Consider the following 15,963-nt stretch of genomic DNA (forward strand, 5'->3'; position numbering starts at 1 on the left):
CTCCAGCTCCACTGACACCCCAACCCCCTCCTCCACATCCACCCAGACCCCCAGCTCCACCGCCACCTCGACCCTCAGTTCCACTGACACCCCGACCCCCAGCTCCACATCCACCTCAACCCCCAGCTCCCCTGACACCCCGACCCCCAGCTCCACTGACACCCCAAACCCCAGCTCCACATCCACCCAGACCCCCAGCTCCACTGACACCCCGATAACAACCTCCACAACCACCCCAACACTCAGCTCCACAGCCACCTCGACCCCCACCTCCACTGACACCCCGATAACAACCTCCACAACCTCCACAACCACCCCAACACTCAGCTCCACAGCCACCTCGACCCCCAGCTCCACTGACACCCCGATAACAACCTCCACAACCACCCCAACACTCAGCTCCACAGCCACCTCGACCTCCAGCTCCACTGACACCCCAACCCCCTCCTTCACATCCACCCAGACCCCCAGCTCCACTGAAACCTCGACCCCCAGCTCCACAGCCACCCTGACTCCCAGATCGACCAACACCCCGATCCCCAGCTCCACATCCATCCCAACCCTCAGCTCCACTGACACCCCGATCCCCAGATCCACTGACACCCCAATCCCCAGCTCCACATCCACCCCGACCCCCAGCTCCACATCCACCTCAACCCCCAGCTCCACTGATACCCCGATCCAAAGCTCCACAAACAACCCAACACTCAGCTCCACAGCCAGCTTTGCCCTCAGTTCCACTGACACCTCAACCCACAGCTCCACATCCACCCCGACCCTCAGCTCCACAACTAACTCCACCCCCAGCTCCACTGACACCATGATCCCCAGCTCCACATCCACCCCGACCCCCAGCTCCACATCCACCTCAACCCCCAGTTCTACTGACACCACGATCCCCAGCTCCACATCCAGCCATAGCCCCGACTCCACACCCACCTTGACCGCCAGCTCCACTGACACCTCAACCCCCAGCCCCTCAGCCACATCGGTCTCTAGCTCCACAGCCACCTCAACTGCCACCTCTGAAATCACCTCGACTCCCAGCTCCACATACACCTCAATCCACAGCTCTACAGAGACCTCGACCTCCACTTCCACCGCCACCTCGCGCCCCACCTCTGCATCCACCTCGACCTCCATCTCCACTGAAACCTCGACCCCTAGCTCCGCAGACACCTCCACCTCCAGTTCCAAAGCCACCTCGGCCTCCAGCTCCACAACCACCCCAGCACTCAGCTCCACATCCACCTCGACCCTCAGTTCCACTGAAACCTCGACCCCTAGCTCCACTGACACCTCAATACCCAGCTCCACATTCTCCCCGAACCTCAGTTCCACAGCCACCCCGACCCCAAGCTCCACAGCCATCTCGACCCCCAGCTCCACAGCCATCTCGACCCCCAGGTCTACTGACACCCCGACACTCAGCTCCACAGCCATCCCGACCCTCAGCTCCACTGACACTCCGACCCCCAGGTCCACAGCCACCTCAACTGGCAGCTCCACATCTACCCCAACCTCCAGCTCCACAGCCACCTCAACCCCCAGCTCCACAGCTACCACGGCCCGGAGCTCCATAGACACCTCGAGCACAATATCTACAGCCTCCTCGACGCCCAGCTTTACAGCCACCTCAACTCCGAACTTTACAACCACCTCCACAGCAACCTCGACATCCATCTCTGCAGGGACCTCGACCTCCAGCACCACCGCCACTTCGACCTCCAGGTCTGAAATCACCTCGACCTCCACCGCCACAGGCACCTCCACTCCGCGCTCCACAGACACCACGACCGCCATCTCCACTGACACCTCAACCCCCAACATGATCTCCAGCTCCTCTGTCACCTCGACTCTCAGCTCCTTTGCCACCTCCACTCCCAACTCTGTCGGCACCCTAACGTTCACCTCTACTGCCACTCCAACCCCCAATTCTGCTGCGATCATCACCGGCACCTCCCCTCAGAAAACAACCTCAAACTCTGCTGCTACCATGACCCCTAACTCCTCTGATGCCTCGACCCCCAGCTCCACTGACACCTCAACCGCGAGCTCTGAAATCACCTCGACTCCCATCTCCGCGGACACCTCAATCCACACATCTACAGAGACCTCGACCTCCAGCTCCACAGCCACCTTGCGCCCCACCTTTGCATCCACCTCGACCCCCAGCTCCACAGCCATCTCGACCCCTAGCTCCATAACCACCTCCACCTCCAGCTCCATAACCACCCCAACACTCAGCTCCACATCGACCCCAAACCTCAGTTCCACTGACACCTCGACCTCCAGCTCCACTGACACCCAGACCTCCAGCTCCGCAGCCACCTCGCGCCCCACCTCTGCATCCACCTCGACCTTCATCTCCACTGAAACCTCGACCCCTAGCTCCACAGCCATCTCGACCCCTCGCTCCACAGCCATCTCGACCCCTAGCTCCTCAGCGACCTCAACCTCCAGCCCCAAAGCCACCTCGGCCTCCAGCTCCACAACCACCCCAACATTCAGCTCCACATCCACCCCAAACCTCAGTTCCACTGAAACCTCAACACCTAGCTCCAAAGCCACCTCGACCCCCAGGTCTACTGACACCCCGACCCTCAGCTCCACAGCCACCTCAACTGGCAGCTCCACATCTACCCCAACCTCCAGCTCCACAGCCACCTCGACCCCCATCTCCACAGCTACCACAGCCCAGAGCTCCACCGCCACCTTGAACCCCAGCTCCATAGACACCTCGAGCACAATATCTATAGCCTCCTCGACCCCCAGCTTTACAGCCACCTCAACTCCGAACTTTACAACCACCTCCACAGCAACCTCGACATCCATCTCTGCAGGGACCTCGACCTCCAGCACCACCACCACTTCGACCTCCAGGTCTGAAATCACCTCGACCTTCACCTCCACAGGCACCTCCACTCCGCGCTCCACAGACACCACGACCGCCAGCTCCACAGCCACATCTGTCGCTAGCTCCACAGCCACCTCAACCGCCAGCTCTGAAATCACCTCGACTCCCATCTCTGCAGACACCTCAATCCACAGCTCTACAGAGACCTCTACCTCCAGCTCCACAGCCACCTCGCGCCCCACCTCTGCATCCACCTCGACCCCCAGCTCCACAGCCATCTCGACCCCCAGCTCCACTGACACCTCGACCCTCAGCTCCACATCGACCCCAAACCTCAGTTCCACTGACACCTCAACACCCAGCTCCAAAGCCACCTCGAACCCCAGGTCAACTGACACCCCGACCCTCAGCTCCACTGACACCCCGACCCCCAGCTCCACAGGTACCAAAACCCGGAGCTCCACCGCCACCTTGACCCCCAGCTCCACCGCCACTTCGACCTCCAGGTCTGAAATCACCTCGACCTTCACCTCCACAGGCACCTCCACTCCGCGCTCCACAGACACCACGACCGCCAGCTCCACTGACACCTCGACCCCCAACATGATCTCTAGCTCCTCTGTCACCTCGACTCTCAGCTCCTTTGCCACCTCCACTCCCAACTCTGTCGGCCCCCTAACGTTCACCTCTACTGCCACTCCAACCCCCAATTCTGCTGCGATCATCACTGGCACCTCCCCTCAGAAAACAACCTCAAACTCTGCTGCTACCATGACCCCTAACTCCTCTGATGCCTCGACCCCCAGCTCCACTGACACCTCAACCGCGAGCTCTGAAATCACCTCGACTCCCATCTCCGCGGACACCTCAATCCACACATCTACAGAGACCTCGACCTCCAGCTCCACAGCCACCTTGCGCCCCACCTCTGCATCCACCTCGACCCCCAGCTCCACAGCCATCTCGACCCCTAGCTCCATAACCACCTCCACCTCCAGCTTCACAGACACCTCGGCCTCCAGCTCCACATCCACCCCGAACCTCAGTTCCACTGACACCTCGACCTTCAGCTCCACATCCACCCCGAACCTCAGTTCCACTGAAACCTCAACCCCAAGCTCTACTGACACCTCAATACCCAGCTCCACATTCTCCCCAAACCTCAGTTCCACAGCTACTCCGACCCCAAGCTCCACAGCCATCTCGACCCCCAGCTCCACTGACACCTCGACCCTCAGCTCCACATCGACCCCAAACCTAAGTTCCACTGACACCGCAACACCCAGCTCCAAAGCCACCTCGACCCGAAGCTCCACTGACATCCCGACCCCCAGCTCCACAGCCACCCCAACCGGCAGCTTCACATCTACCCCAATCTCCAGTTCCACAGCCACCTCGATCCCCAGCTCCATAGACACCTTGAGCACTATATCTACAACCTCCTCAACCCCCAGCTTTACAGCCACCTCAACTCCGAACTTTACAACCACCTCCACAGCAACCTCGACATCCATCTCTGCAGGGACCTCGACCTCCAGCTCCACCGCCACTTCGACCTCCAGGTCTGAAATCACCTCGACCTTCACCTCCACAGGCACCTCCACTCCGCGCTCCACAGACACCACGACCGCCAGCTCCACAGCCACATCTGTCGCTAGCTCCACAGCCACCTCAACCGCCAGCTCTGAAATCACCTCGACTCCCATCTCTGCAGACACCTCAATCCACAGCTCTACAGAGACCTCGACCTCCAGCTCCACAGCCACCTCGCGCCCCACCTCTGCATCCACCTCGACCCCCAGCTCCACAGCCATCTCGACCCCCAGCTCCACTGACACCTCGACCCTCAGCTCCACATCGACCCCAAACCTCAGTTCCACTGACACCTCAACACCCAGCTCCAAAGCCACCTCGAACCCCAGGTCAACTGACACCCCGACCCTCAGCTCCACTGACACCCCGACCCCCAGCTCCACAGGTACCAAAACCCGGAGCTCCACCGCCACCTTGACCCCCAGCTCCACCGCCACTTCGACCTCCAGGTCTGAAATCACCTCGACCTTCACCTCCACAGGCACCTCCACTCCGCGCTCCACAGACACCACGACCGCCAGCTCCACTGACACCTCGACCCCCAACATGATCTCCAGCCCCTCTGTCACCTCGACTCTCAGCTCCTTTGCCACCTCCACTCCCAACTCTGTCGGCCCCCTAACGTTCACCTCTACTGCCACTCCAACCCCCAATTCTGCTGCGATCATCACCGGCACCTCCCCTCAGAAAACAACCTCAAACTCTGCTGCTACCATGACCCCTAACTCCTCTGATGCCTCGACCCCCAGCTCCACTGACACCTCAACCGCGAGCTCTGAAATCACCTCGACTCCCATCTCCGCGGACACCTCAATCCACACATCTACAGAGACCTCGACCTCCAGCTCCACAGCCACCTTGCGCCCCACCTCTGCATCCACCTCGACCCCCAGCTCCACAGCCATCTCGACCCCTAGCTCCATAACCACCTCCACCTCCAGCTTCACAGACACCTCGGCCTCCAGCTCCACATCCACCCCGAACCTCAGTTCCACTGACACCTCGACCTTCAGCTCCACATCCACCCCGAACCTCAGTTCCACTGACACCTCGACCTTCAGCTCCACATCCACCCCGAACCTCAGTTCCACTGAAACCTCAACCCCAAGCTCCACTGACACCTCAATACCCAGCTCCACATTCTCCCCAAACCTCAGTTCCACAGCCACTCCGACCCCAAGCTCCACAGCCATCTCGACCCCCAGCTCCACTGACACCTCGACCCTCAGCTCCACATCGACCCCAAACCTGAGTTCCACTGACACCGCAACACCCAGCTCCAAAGCCACCTCGACCCGAAGCTCCACTGACATCCCGACCCCCAGCTCCACAGCCACCCCAACCGGCAGCTTCACATCTACCCCAATCTCCAGTTCCACAGCCACCTCGATCCCCAGCTCCATAGACACCTTGAGCACTATATCTACAACCTCCTCAACCCCCAGCTTTACAGCCACCTCAACTCCGAACTTTACAACCACCTCCACAGCAACCTCGACATCCATCTCTGCAGGGACCTCGACCTCCAGCTCCACCGCCACTTCGACCTCCAGGTCTGAAATCACCTCGACCTTCACCTCCACAGGCACCTCCACTCCGCGCTCCACAGACACCACGACCCCCAACATGATCTCCAGCTCCTCTGTCACCTCGACTCTCAGCTCCTTTGCCACCTCCACTCCCAACTCTGTCGGCACCCTAACGTTCACCTCTACTGCCACTCCAACCCCCAATTCTGCTGCGATCATCACCGGCACCTCCCCTCAGAAAACAACCTCAAACTCTGCTGCTACCATGACCCCTAACTCCTCTGATGCCTCGACCCCCAGCTCCACTGACACCTCAACCGCGAGCTCTGAAATCACCTCGACTCCCATCTCTGCAGACACCTCAATCCACAGCTCTACAGAGACCTCGACCTCCAGCTCCACAGCCACCTTGCGCCCCACCTCTGCATCCACCTCGACCCCCAGCTCCACTGACACCTCAACCACGAGCTCTGAAATCACCTCGACTCCCATCTCCGCGGACACCTCAATCCACACATCTACAGAGACCTCGACCTCCAGCTCCACAGCCACCTCGACCCCTAACTCCATAACCACCTCCACCTCCAGCTTCACTGACACCTCGACCCCCAGCTCCACAGCCACATCTGTCCCTAGCTCCACAGCCACCTCAACCGCCAGCTCTGAAATCACCTCGACTCCCATCTCCGCAGACACCTCAATCCACAGCTCTACAGAGACCTCGACCTCCAGCTCCACAGCCACCTCGCGCCCCACCTCGGCATCCACCTCGACCTCCATCTCCACTGAAACCTCGACCCCTAGCTCCGCAGACACCTCCACCTCCAGTTCCAAAGCCACCTCGGCCTCCAGCTCCACGACCACCCCAGCACTCAGCTCCACATCCACCTCGACCCTCAGTTCCACTGAAACCTCGACCCCAAGCTCCACAGCCATCTCGACCCCTAGCTCCGCAGACACCTCCACCTCCAGTTCCAAAGCCACCTCGGCCTCCAGCTCTGCTGAAACCTTGACTCCCAGCTCCACATCCAGCTTGACCCCCAGCTCTGCAGCGACCTCAAACTCCAGCTCCTTAGCCACCTCGATCGCCAGTTCTACTGAAACCGCAACCTCCGACCCCACAGCCACCTCCGTCACCAGCTCCGCCACCGCCTTGGTGCCCAACTCCACTGAAACCTCAGCCTCCAGCTCCGCTTCCAGGACGACTGGCTCTGCTACGATCTCTCCACCGTCTACCCCAACATCCACTCACTCCGGGGCTGCTTCTTCTTCTGGCTCCCCTGCCGTCACCCCCAGCCCCGGCGGCGTCAGCTCTGTCAGCTCCTCTAGCACCCCCGCCTCCTCTGCTACCACCCTGGGTACGTTTATGTTGCATTTGTGCCTCCGGGTGGCACCCAGAGGCCCCCCTACGCCCGCTGCTGGTGGCACCAACCCCCCACCAAAGCCACCCATAGCACTGCACGCCCGGCCTTCCCCAGCTAACATGCCCCAGGTTTGTAGGTTAGGGGGGCATTGGAGGCCTCCACGGGGACACTGGTGGAGGAGCACAAATGGTGCACAGGAGAGGGCTTGTGGTGAGAGGAAACTTCCCCGGCAGCTGTGCCTAGATAGGCACCGAGCCGCTTTCATGTAAAGTTCTCCTCCATAATCAGACCTTGCTGGGAACAGGCGACAGGGGAAGGGTCACTGGATGTTCCCTGTTCTGTTCCCTCCCTCTGGGGCACCTGGCATTGGACACTGCGGGCCGACAGGACCCTGAGCTAGATGGATCTTTGGTCTGACCCCGCATGTTCTTACCATCTGAGGTCTTCTTTTATCCACTAGTTTCCATCGCGACTCGAGGAGAGACGACGTCTGGCCAGCCTGCGTCTGGACCGGCCACCTCTCCCAGTCCACCTGGATCCACGACGCCTTCGGGGGCCGGTGGGACCGCCTCATCGCGTGGGTCTTCTCCTGTCACCTCCCACACCACCGGTGAGCTGATCGGCTTGCTAAGTAGCAGGACCAGTTAAAGCAGCGGTTCCCAAACATTCTGGCATCACGCCCCCTTTTTTATTTTTGAGACACCCTCACGCTCCTGTGGAACGCCATGCTCCTGCAAAGCTCCTAACTTCCATGGGAGCTGGCGCGTGTCCCTCCCAGCCCCTGACTCTCAAGTCTGAGCAACCTGGCCTCTCAAAGGGCTCTAAAATCTGCCCACCAGCCCCACCGGCTTGAAATATTCTGGGCCTCCCCCAGGACGCATGTGTAACCCACACACCTCGTGTGGGTCACTGTCCCATGCAGTGGCACTTAGACCACGTACAACAAGTGGTACGAATAAGGGAGCTGGACAGCCTAAGCAGCGAGCCAGCTGGCTTTATAACTCACACGGTAGCGGCTCCTCCTCCGAAGTTCCCAGGTTCAAATCCGCCCAGTGGCTGTTACACATAGTCCGAATGTGAGGCCCTTGCCGCAAGGGATCCTGGTCCTAGGGTGTCTGGGAAGTCGCTGTGGCTTATGCAGGCTGGAAAAGGGGGTCTAATGCTGGGATGAGGCGAAGGCCAGTAGTCCCGTAGACAGGGGCCCTGTAGCCTCATATGCGGGCTCCCTCTGCGCCTCCACTGGGGCTGGCTGTGCTCCCACTGCAGGGCAGGACTGTAAAAGTGGTCCCCTGATGCTTTCACCCTGGCTTAACCCTTCCTCCTCTCCCTGATCTTGTCCTCTGCAGCGGCTCTGGAGGGCAGTACCTTCCCCTACTGGGCCATCATCCTCATCTGTCTGGGAGCACTGAGCTTGCTGTCCTTCTCCTGCCTGGTAAGAATCCTGGGGCATAGAGGGGTGGCAGCTGGCTCCTCTCCCCTTAGGTGCTAAAAGGCTGCAGTAGTAGGTTGTTATCCCTCTGTGCAGGCTGCTGCTAGACGGCAATAGGGCACCAGCTTTGGTGGTGTGTGTAAGACATACTACCCTGGGTAGGGGGTCTGACAGCTGCCTAGCTGCATACGCAGTTGCCACCAGACTGCTAGTTTCTCGTCCCAACTCTGGCAGAGGCAGGGGATCTGGGGGTGGGGGGGAGAGAGCAGGACTTCTAGGGTCTATCGGTGGGGGGGAGGGGAGGACGGGGCTCCTGAGTTCTCTGGCCTGTTTCTGGAGGGCTGTGATATTTAGTGGTTAGAGCAGCAAAGGTGGGAAGTCAGGACTCCTGGATCCTTTCCCCAGTTCTGGGAGGAGGAATGGAGTCTAGTGGTTAAAGCAACAGGTACGGGAAGGACTGCTAGGTCTCCTCCCAGAGTGTGTGTGTGGGGGGGGGGGGAGAAATCTAGTGGTTAAAGCAGGGAGAGTTGGCAGCCAGGGCTCTTAGGTTCCCCTGCTGGGAAAGGGAAGTGAGGTCCAGTGGTTAAATCAAGGGGGCTGGGCGTCAGGGCTCCAGGCTTCTCTCCCCATCTCAGAAAGGGGAGTGGGGTTTAGTGGTTAGAGCCACCACACAGCGTGTCTGTATCTCTTTGCCCTGCCGTTCACCCTCTGGCGCTGTCTCCTGCAGCTGGTGTTTTTCCTAAAGTCGCGGCTGGCTAGCGCCACCTCCTACTCGGTCCAGAAGGCTCAGCAGTTCCTCCAGAGCCGGAGCTAACGGGATCGCAGTTGGGAGAAGAACAGACAATCCGGACCTTCCGCCCTCGGCCACCCATAGTGGGGCTGCTGCGACCCAGCAGGTCTGGGCTCACCCAGAGCCCCAACAGTCAGTATTGAGCCGAGAGAGCCAGTATTAACCCTTAGCTGCCAGATGAACACGCACTGCATTCTGGGACGCAGCAGTGGGATGGCGCTTTGGGAACGCAGACTGTCAGAATCCACACCGAGCACCAGGGACAATAGAAAGGTGGATCCCAGCTGGGGCAGGGTCTGTCTCTTGCTGTGTCTGGGCAGCGCCCGGCACAACAGGGCCCTGATCCCAGCTGGGGCAGGGTCTGTCTCTTGCTGTGTCTGTGCAGCGCCCGGCACAACGGAGCCCTGATCTCAGCTGGGGCAGGGTCTGTCTCTTGCTGTGTCTGTGCAGCGCCCGGCACAACGGGGCCCTGATCCCAGCTGGGCAGGGTCTGTCTCTCGCTGTGTCTGTGCAGCGCCCGGCACAACGGGGCCCTGATCCCAGCTGGGGCAGGGTCTGTCTCTCGCTGTGTCTGTACAGCGCCCGGCACAACGGGGCCCTGATCTCAGCTGGGGCAGGGACTGTCTCTAGCTGTGTCCGTGCAGCGCCCGGCACAACAGGGCCCTGATCCCAGCTGGGGCAGAGCCTGTCTCTTGCTGTGTCTGTGCAGCGCCCGGCACAATGGGGCCCTAATTATAGTAATTAGTAGCTGATCTGCTGCCATTCTGATCCTACCAGAATCACTGAGAGTTGAATCAGTACGTGAGGTTTTGTCCCTGGTGGACAAATGTACAATGGCCCGGTGCCACCACGGTAAATGTTGTACCTAAAATTTTATTGCAAAATTGTCTATTTTATTCGTGTTTCAAGTTTGCACATTTGCACTGCGGGGGGTTACTTCTCCCTGCCTTTGTCTATACCTCATGTATTTATCTATGTGTTATTATTCGAATATATCTGTATATTATATATGTGTAAAGATAAAATATTTCATCCCTGCCAGGGATATTAAATTATATTATCTCTTTTCAGAATGTCTCATTATTACTGGCTCACATCGTCCCACCTGATATTCTCACCCCCAATTCCATGCTCGGACCAGTGGGCCCCCACCTCAGCTGGTATCCCCACCCCCGCATGCTGACTATGGTACAGACCAATGTTCCCCCAAGTAGGCTGGTATCCCCACCCCCGCATGCTGACTATGGTTCAGACCAATGTTCCCCCAAGTAGGCTGGTATTCCCCCCCCCATGCTGACTATGGTTCAGACCAATGTTCCCCCATCTATGCTGGTATCTCCACCCCCCCCATGCTGACTATGGTTCAGACCAATAGGCCTCCACCTAGGCTGGTATCTCCACCCCCCATGCTGACTATGGTTCAGACCAATGTTCCCCCATCTAGGCTGGTTTCCCTCCCCCCATGCTGACTATGGTTCAGACCAATGGGCCCCCATCTAGGCTGGTATCCCCCCCCCCATGCTGACTATGGTTCAGACCAAAGTTCCCCCATCTAGGCTGGTATCCCCCCCCATGCTGACTATGGTTCAGACCAATGTTCCCCCATCTAGGCTGGTATCTCCACCCCCCATGCTGACTATGGTTCAGACCAATGTACCCCCATCTAGGCTGGTTTCCCTCCCCCCCCATGCTGACTATGGTTCAGACCAATGTTCCCCCATCTAGGCTGGTATCCCCCCCCCCCCCCCCATGCTGACTATGGTTCAGACCAATGGGCCCCCATCTAGGCTGGTATCCCCACCCCCATGCTGACTATGGTTCAGACCAATGTTCCCCCATCTAGGCTGGTATCCCCCCCCCATGCTGACTATGGTTCAGACCAATGGGCCCCCATCTAGGCTGGTATCCCCACCCCCATGCTGACTATGGTTCAGACCAATGTTCCCCCATCTAGGCTGGTTTCCCTCCCCCCATGCTGACTATGGTTCAGACCAATGTTCCCCCATCTAGGCTGGTTTCCCTCCCCCCATGCTGACTATGGTTCAGACCAATGTTCCCCCATCTAGGCTGGTTTCCCTCCCCCCCCATGCTGACTATAGTTCAGACCAATGTTCCCCCATCTAGGCTGGTTTCCCTCCCCCCATGCTGACTATGGTTCAGACCAATGTTCCCCCATCTAGGCTGGTTTCCCTCCCCCCATGCTGACTATGGTTCAGACCAATGTACCCCCATCTAGGCTGGTTTCCCTCCCCCCATGCTGACTATGGTTCAGACCAATGTTCTCCCATCTAGGCTGGTTTCCCTCCCCCCATGCTGACTATGGTTCAGACCAATGTTCCCCCATCTAGGCTGGTTTCCCTCCCCCCATGCTGACTATAGTTCAGACCAATGGGCCCCCATCTTGCCTGGTTTCCCTCCCCCCATGCTGACTATGGTTCAGACCAATGTTCCCCCATCTAGGCTGGTATCCCCCCCCATGCTGACTATAGTTCAGACCAATGGGCCCCCATCTTGCCTGGTATCCCCACCCCCATGCTGCCACGCCAGACCAGAACAATGGGCCCATCTAGTCGGGGGTGACCTGATGTCCTGATTTTATAGGGACTGTCTTGGGGCTTTTTCTTACGTAGCTGCCTCTCATCCCCACTCTCCGTCCCAATTTTTCACACTTTCTAACCGGGCATCTCCCCTCCCCACACCCAACCTGTGCTACCCCAATGCCTCTGCTCGGCGCTGGGGAGACCACATCCAGAGCGTTGTGTCCAGTTTGGGGTGCCCCCCACTACAGAAAGGACGTGGACAAATTGGAGAGAGTCCAGCAGAGTAGGGCCCAGGACATATGGACTTACAAGGAGCTGGACTTATACTCCAGAAGAGAAGAGCGAGGGGGGATTTTACGGCTTCCTTCAACTCCCTGAAGGGGAGGGTCCCAAAGGGGATGGAGATAGGCTGTTCTCAGTGGTGGCAGATGGCAGAACGAGGAGCAATGGGCTCAAGTTGCAGCGGGGGAGGTCTAGGTTGGATATGAGGAAAAACTATTTCACGACGAGGGTGGTGAACCACTGGAATGGGTTCCCTATGTGGAATCTCCCATCGGTTTTCCCTGTAAGCTGAATGATTCGGTGGCCTCCCAAGAGAGATTCAAATGCTGCCCAGCTGATTAGCAGAGTGCCCATGTGTGTCTATGGGTGGTGCACAGCCACACATGTTTTGGTGCATGCACCAAAATTTATTCCACACACAAATGGAAAAAAATTAGAGGGAACATTGAGCTCCGTCCTTAAAGGTGTTTAAAGCGGGACATGAGAAAGCCCTGGCTGGGATGATTGAGTTGGGGTTGGATCTGCTTTGAGCAGGGGGTTGGACTCAGTGACCTGAGGTCTCTTCCAGCCTTCATCTTCCATGGCCATGTCTCCCGTCGCCACACCGGAGATCGATCTTCTGGCATTTGATTTAGCAGGTCTAGCAAAGACCTGCTCAATCGAACATGGAGGGTGCCTCCAGGCGGCCCCTCAATTCGCAAGGAGTAAGAGAAGCCGACGGGAGCGTTCGTGCCTGTTGGCCTCCCGCCACAAAGGTATGTCAATTCCAGCTACATTATTTAGGTCGCTGGAGTTGGGTGCCGTAAGCCGGCCTCCCGGGTCTCATATAGACCTGGCCCTATGAGCCAATGATCAACGCTGGATTCCACATGCTGCAACACCACCGGTGGCCAGCAGGTGTCAGCCTTGCCTCGGTGCCCAGAGCCTTGCTCTGGTCTTAAGCCCCAGGAAGGGGAGGATGAGAGTTTGGGGGGGTCCAGGGGAGCACAATTTCGGGGGGGCCCCTCTCACCAGGTGTCTCCTCTCTCACCTGTGTTGCACTCGGCACATGCGCTCCTCCACCGTGCAGCATGCGGTGCCGGGGAATCTAAAGTGCTGTATCCCTCCGCCCCTGAGCGCGGGGCCCGGGACAGCCTCCCCGCTCACCCTGCCCTATATCCGCCGCTGGCCCCAGGAGTGGGATAACGGGGCAGGCAGGCTTGCAGGGCCGTTCCTGCAGATCGCTGGCTGACCCAGGAGAAGGACCCAGGCCCCCGCTCAGCCCTCCAGCCCTGGGGTTGGGGGGGACGGCCGGAGGATTGGCTGCATTTAAAATAACCCTGGTCTCCTGGCCCTTTAAATCTCCACCGGCGCCCTCGGTGGGGCTGAAAAGGCTGGTTGGGGGAGGCAAGCCCAAGCTCCGCCCCTTCTGCCTGAGCTCCGCCCCTTCCACGTGAGGCCCCGCCCCTCCCCCAGGCACGGAATCGACCCCACCCGGCAATTCTGTCAGCACAACAGCCTGTTCCCCCGACTTTTATCACGCTTGAATCAGCTCCACCTACCCCACCCCTCCGGATGTTTTATTTTAAGGCTAATCTCGGTGGGAGGGGCCTTTGCTAGGGCGGCTGGGTTCCGCTTCCCGAGGGGGGGAGTCGTGTTTTCTGCCTTCACATCACCAGGGTGGGGGCCAGAGGGCTGCCCCCTCTCCGCTCCCGTGACTCCAGGAGTTAGGACTTCTGGCCGGGCCGGGGGCGTGGGTGAGCGGGGAGAAGCCAGGAGCAAGTTTTCTTCGCTGGGGCCGAGCCTGGACCATGGAGGCCTAAGACAGAAACGGACGAGATGATTGGGGCAGCAGGGACCAGGCACGATACCGGGCTAGATGGGCCCATGGATCTCATCCAAGTTTAACAGCTGATGCATCGGGGAGCACTCACGCTGGGTGGGACTGGCTGTTGATCCCAGGGGAAATACGCAATTAGGGCCAATTGCCAAGACACCTCCGGGACTGGCTCATCCGGTGCATAAAGATTTGGGGACCCAGCCCTTCCCCGGTGCTACTGCAAGGCCCCTTCGCCCAGCTGGAAAGACGGGACGGTAGCCTGAGTCACCAGCCTGGCACACTCCCTGATCAATACTTCACGCCGGCTCTGAGCCAAACCAGTGCGTGGGAACAGGCCACCGAAAGATCCCGTGGCTGCTGCTCCTTCAGTAGCCTCCCCAGGAATTTAAATTGGGGGGGGGTTCGAATTTCTGGGGGGGTGTCAGGGCCAATGAGGGGTGAGACCGTGACGGTGAACGTGGGCTGTAGAGCACCATCATTCACAAAACTGGGGGGGGGGCGGGTTGGGGAAATTCAGGGGGTATACACCCCCATGGGGGGGGGGTGCAGGGAAATCCCTGTGCCTCTTAATCCTACCCCACTGGGGTAAAACAATTTAAGTTTCTTACAGGTACTGTCCTATCACACACATACATACGGGAGGCCTCAGGACAGGGGTGTGTGTGTGTGGGGGGGGGGGGGGGGGTGATAGGACAGCACGTGTAAGAAATGTAAGTGTGGGGTGGGGGGTGGGGGGACTCAGGACAGGGGATCTGGGGGGTGTGGTGCAGGAGTCACGGTTGGGGTGTGTGAGGAGGGGCTCAGGAGTCAGGACAGAGAGCTGAGGTGTGGGGGGATCAGAGGAGGGGGCTGGGAGTGAGGGGGGCTGAGAGCAGGGAGGCTGTGGGGGGGCAGGAGTCGGGGGGCTGGGAGTGAGGGGCTGAGAGCAGGGAGGATGTGGGGGGGCAGGAGTCGGGGCGGGGGGCTGGGAGCAAGGGGATCAGAGCAGGGAGGCTGTGGGGGGGTGGAGGGATCAGGACAGGGGGCTGAGAGTGGGGAGGGTGTGGGGGAGGAGGGATCAGGGCAGGGGGCTGAGAGTGGGGAGGGTGTGGGGGAGGAGGGATTAGGGCAGGGGGCTGAGGGTAGGGAGGGTTCAGGGCAGAGGGCTGGGAGTGAGGAGCTCAGAGGAGGGAGGCTGTGGGGGGGCAGGAGTCGGGGCAGGGGGCTGGGAGCAAGGGGATCAGAGCAGGGAGGCTGTGCGGGGGTGGAGGGATCAGGACAGGGGGCTGAGAGTGGGGAGGATGTAGGGGAGTGGGAAAAATGCCGGGTGGTTCCTTCGTACCGGAGCGGCACACCCAGGGCTTACGGCCTTACCTGCACCCCTGTGTACCTGCTACTCCTACTCGGTGCCCCTTGATCCCGTCCCACTGCTATTCCACACCCCCCACCACCACCCTCGCATGGGTGCCCCTCAATCCCTGGCCATTCCAGCCCATGTCACCCTATCGCCCTCTAGTGGCTGCCCCGGGAGAGTGGATAAAAGACATTCTATAGCCGTGCAGCTAGATTTCCAGGCCAACAGAGCCCCCCCACACACACACACCCCGGTGCAGCGTTGCTGCTGTACTGGTTCCCCACACACACACACCGCCACACCCCAGAGTCAGCTGCATTTCAGCCCCAGCTGAAGCAATCGCAGGATGTTATCCTCCCGGAGTTAATCCAGGTATGAGGAAACGGAGATGACACATTCTGATAGGAGAGGGTTTGGGCCCTTTCCT

At 59.4% G+C, this 15,963-nt stretch overlaps 1 protein-coding gene across 1 annotated transcript; it reads left to right on the forward strand.

Annotated features, from left to right (window-relative positions):
- The first annotated feature begins 3,628 nt into the window (after positions 1-3,628).
- On the forward strand, positions 3,629-10,116 carry LOC102445526 (uncharacterized). Its single transcript, XM_089771465.1, has 4 exons — positions 3,629-7,337; positions 7,804-7,953; positions 8,690-8,775; positions 9,500-10,116. Exons 1-4 carry the CDS (start codon positions 3,629-3,631, stop codon positions 9,584-9,586), a joined length of 4,032 nt encoding a protein of 1,343 aa, XP_089627591.1. The 3' UTR covers positions 9,587-10,116.
- The last annotated feature ends 5,847 nt before the right edge of the window (positions 10,117-15,963 follow it).

Source organism: Pelodiscus sinensis, chromosome 19 (assembly GCF_052426305.1).
Source record: "Pelodiscus sinensis isolate ZL-2025 chromosome 19, ASM5242630v1, whole genome shotgun sequence".
Classification (NCBI taxonomy): domain Eukaryota; kingdom Metazoa; phylum Chordata; order Testudines; family Trionychidae; genus Pelodiscus; species Pelodiscus sinensis.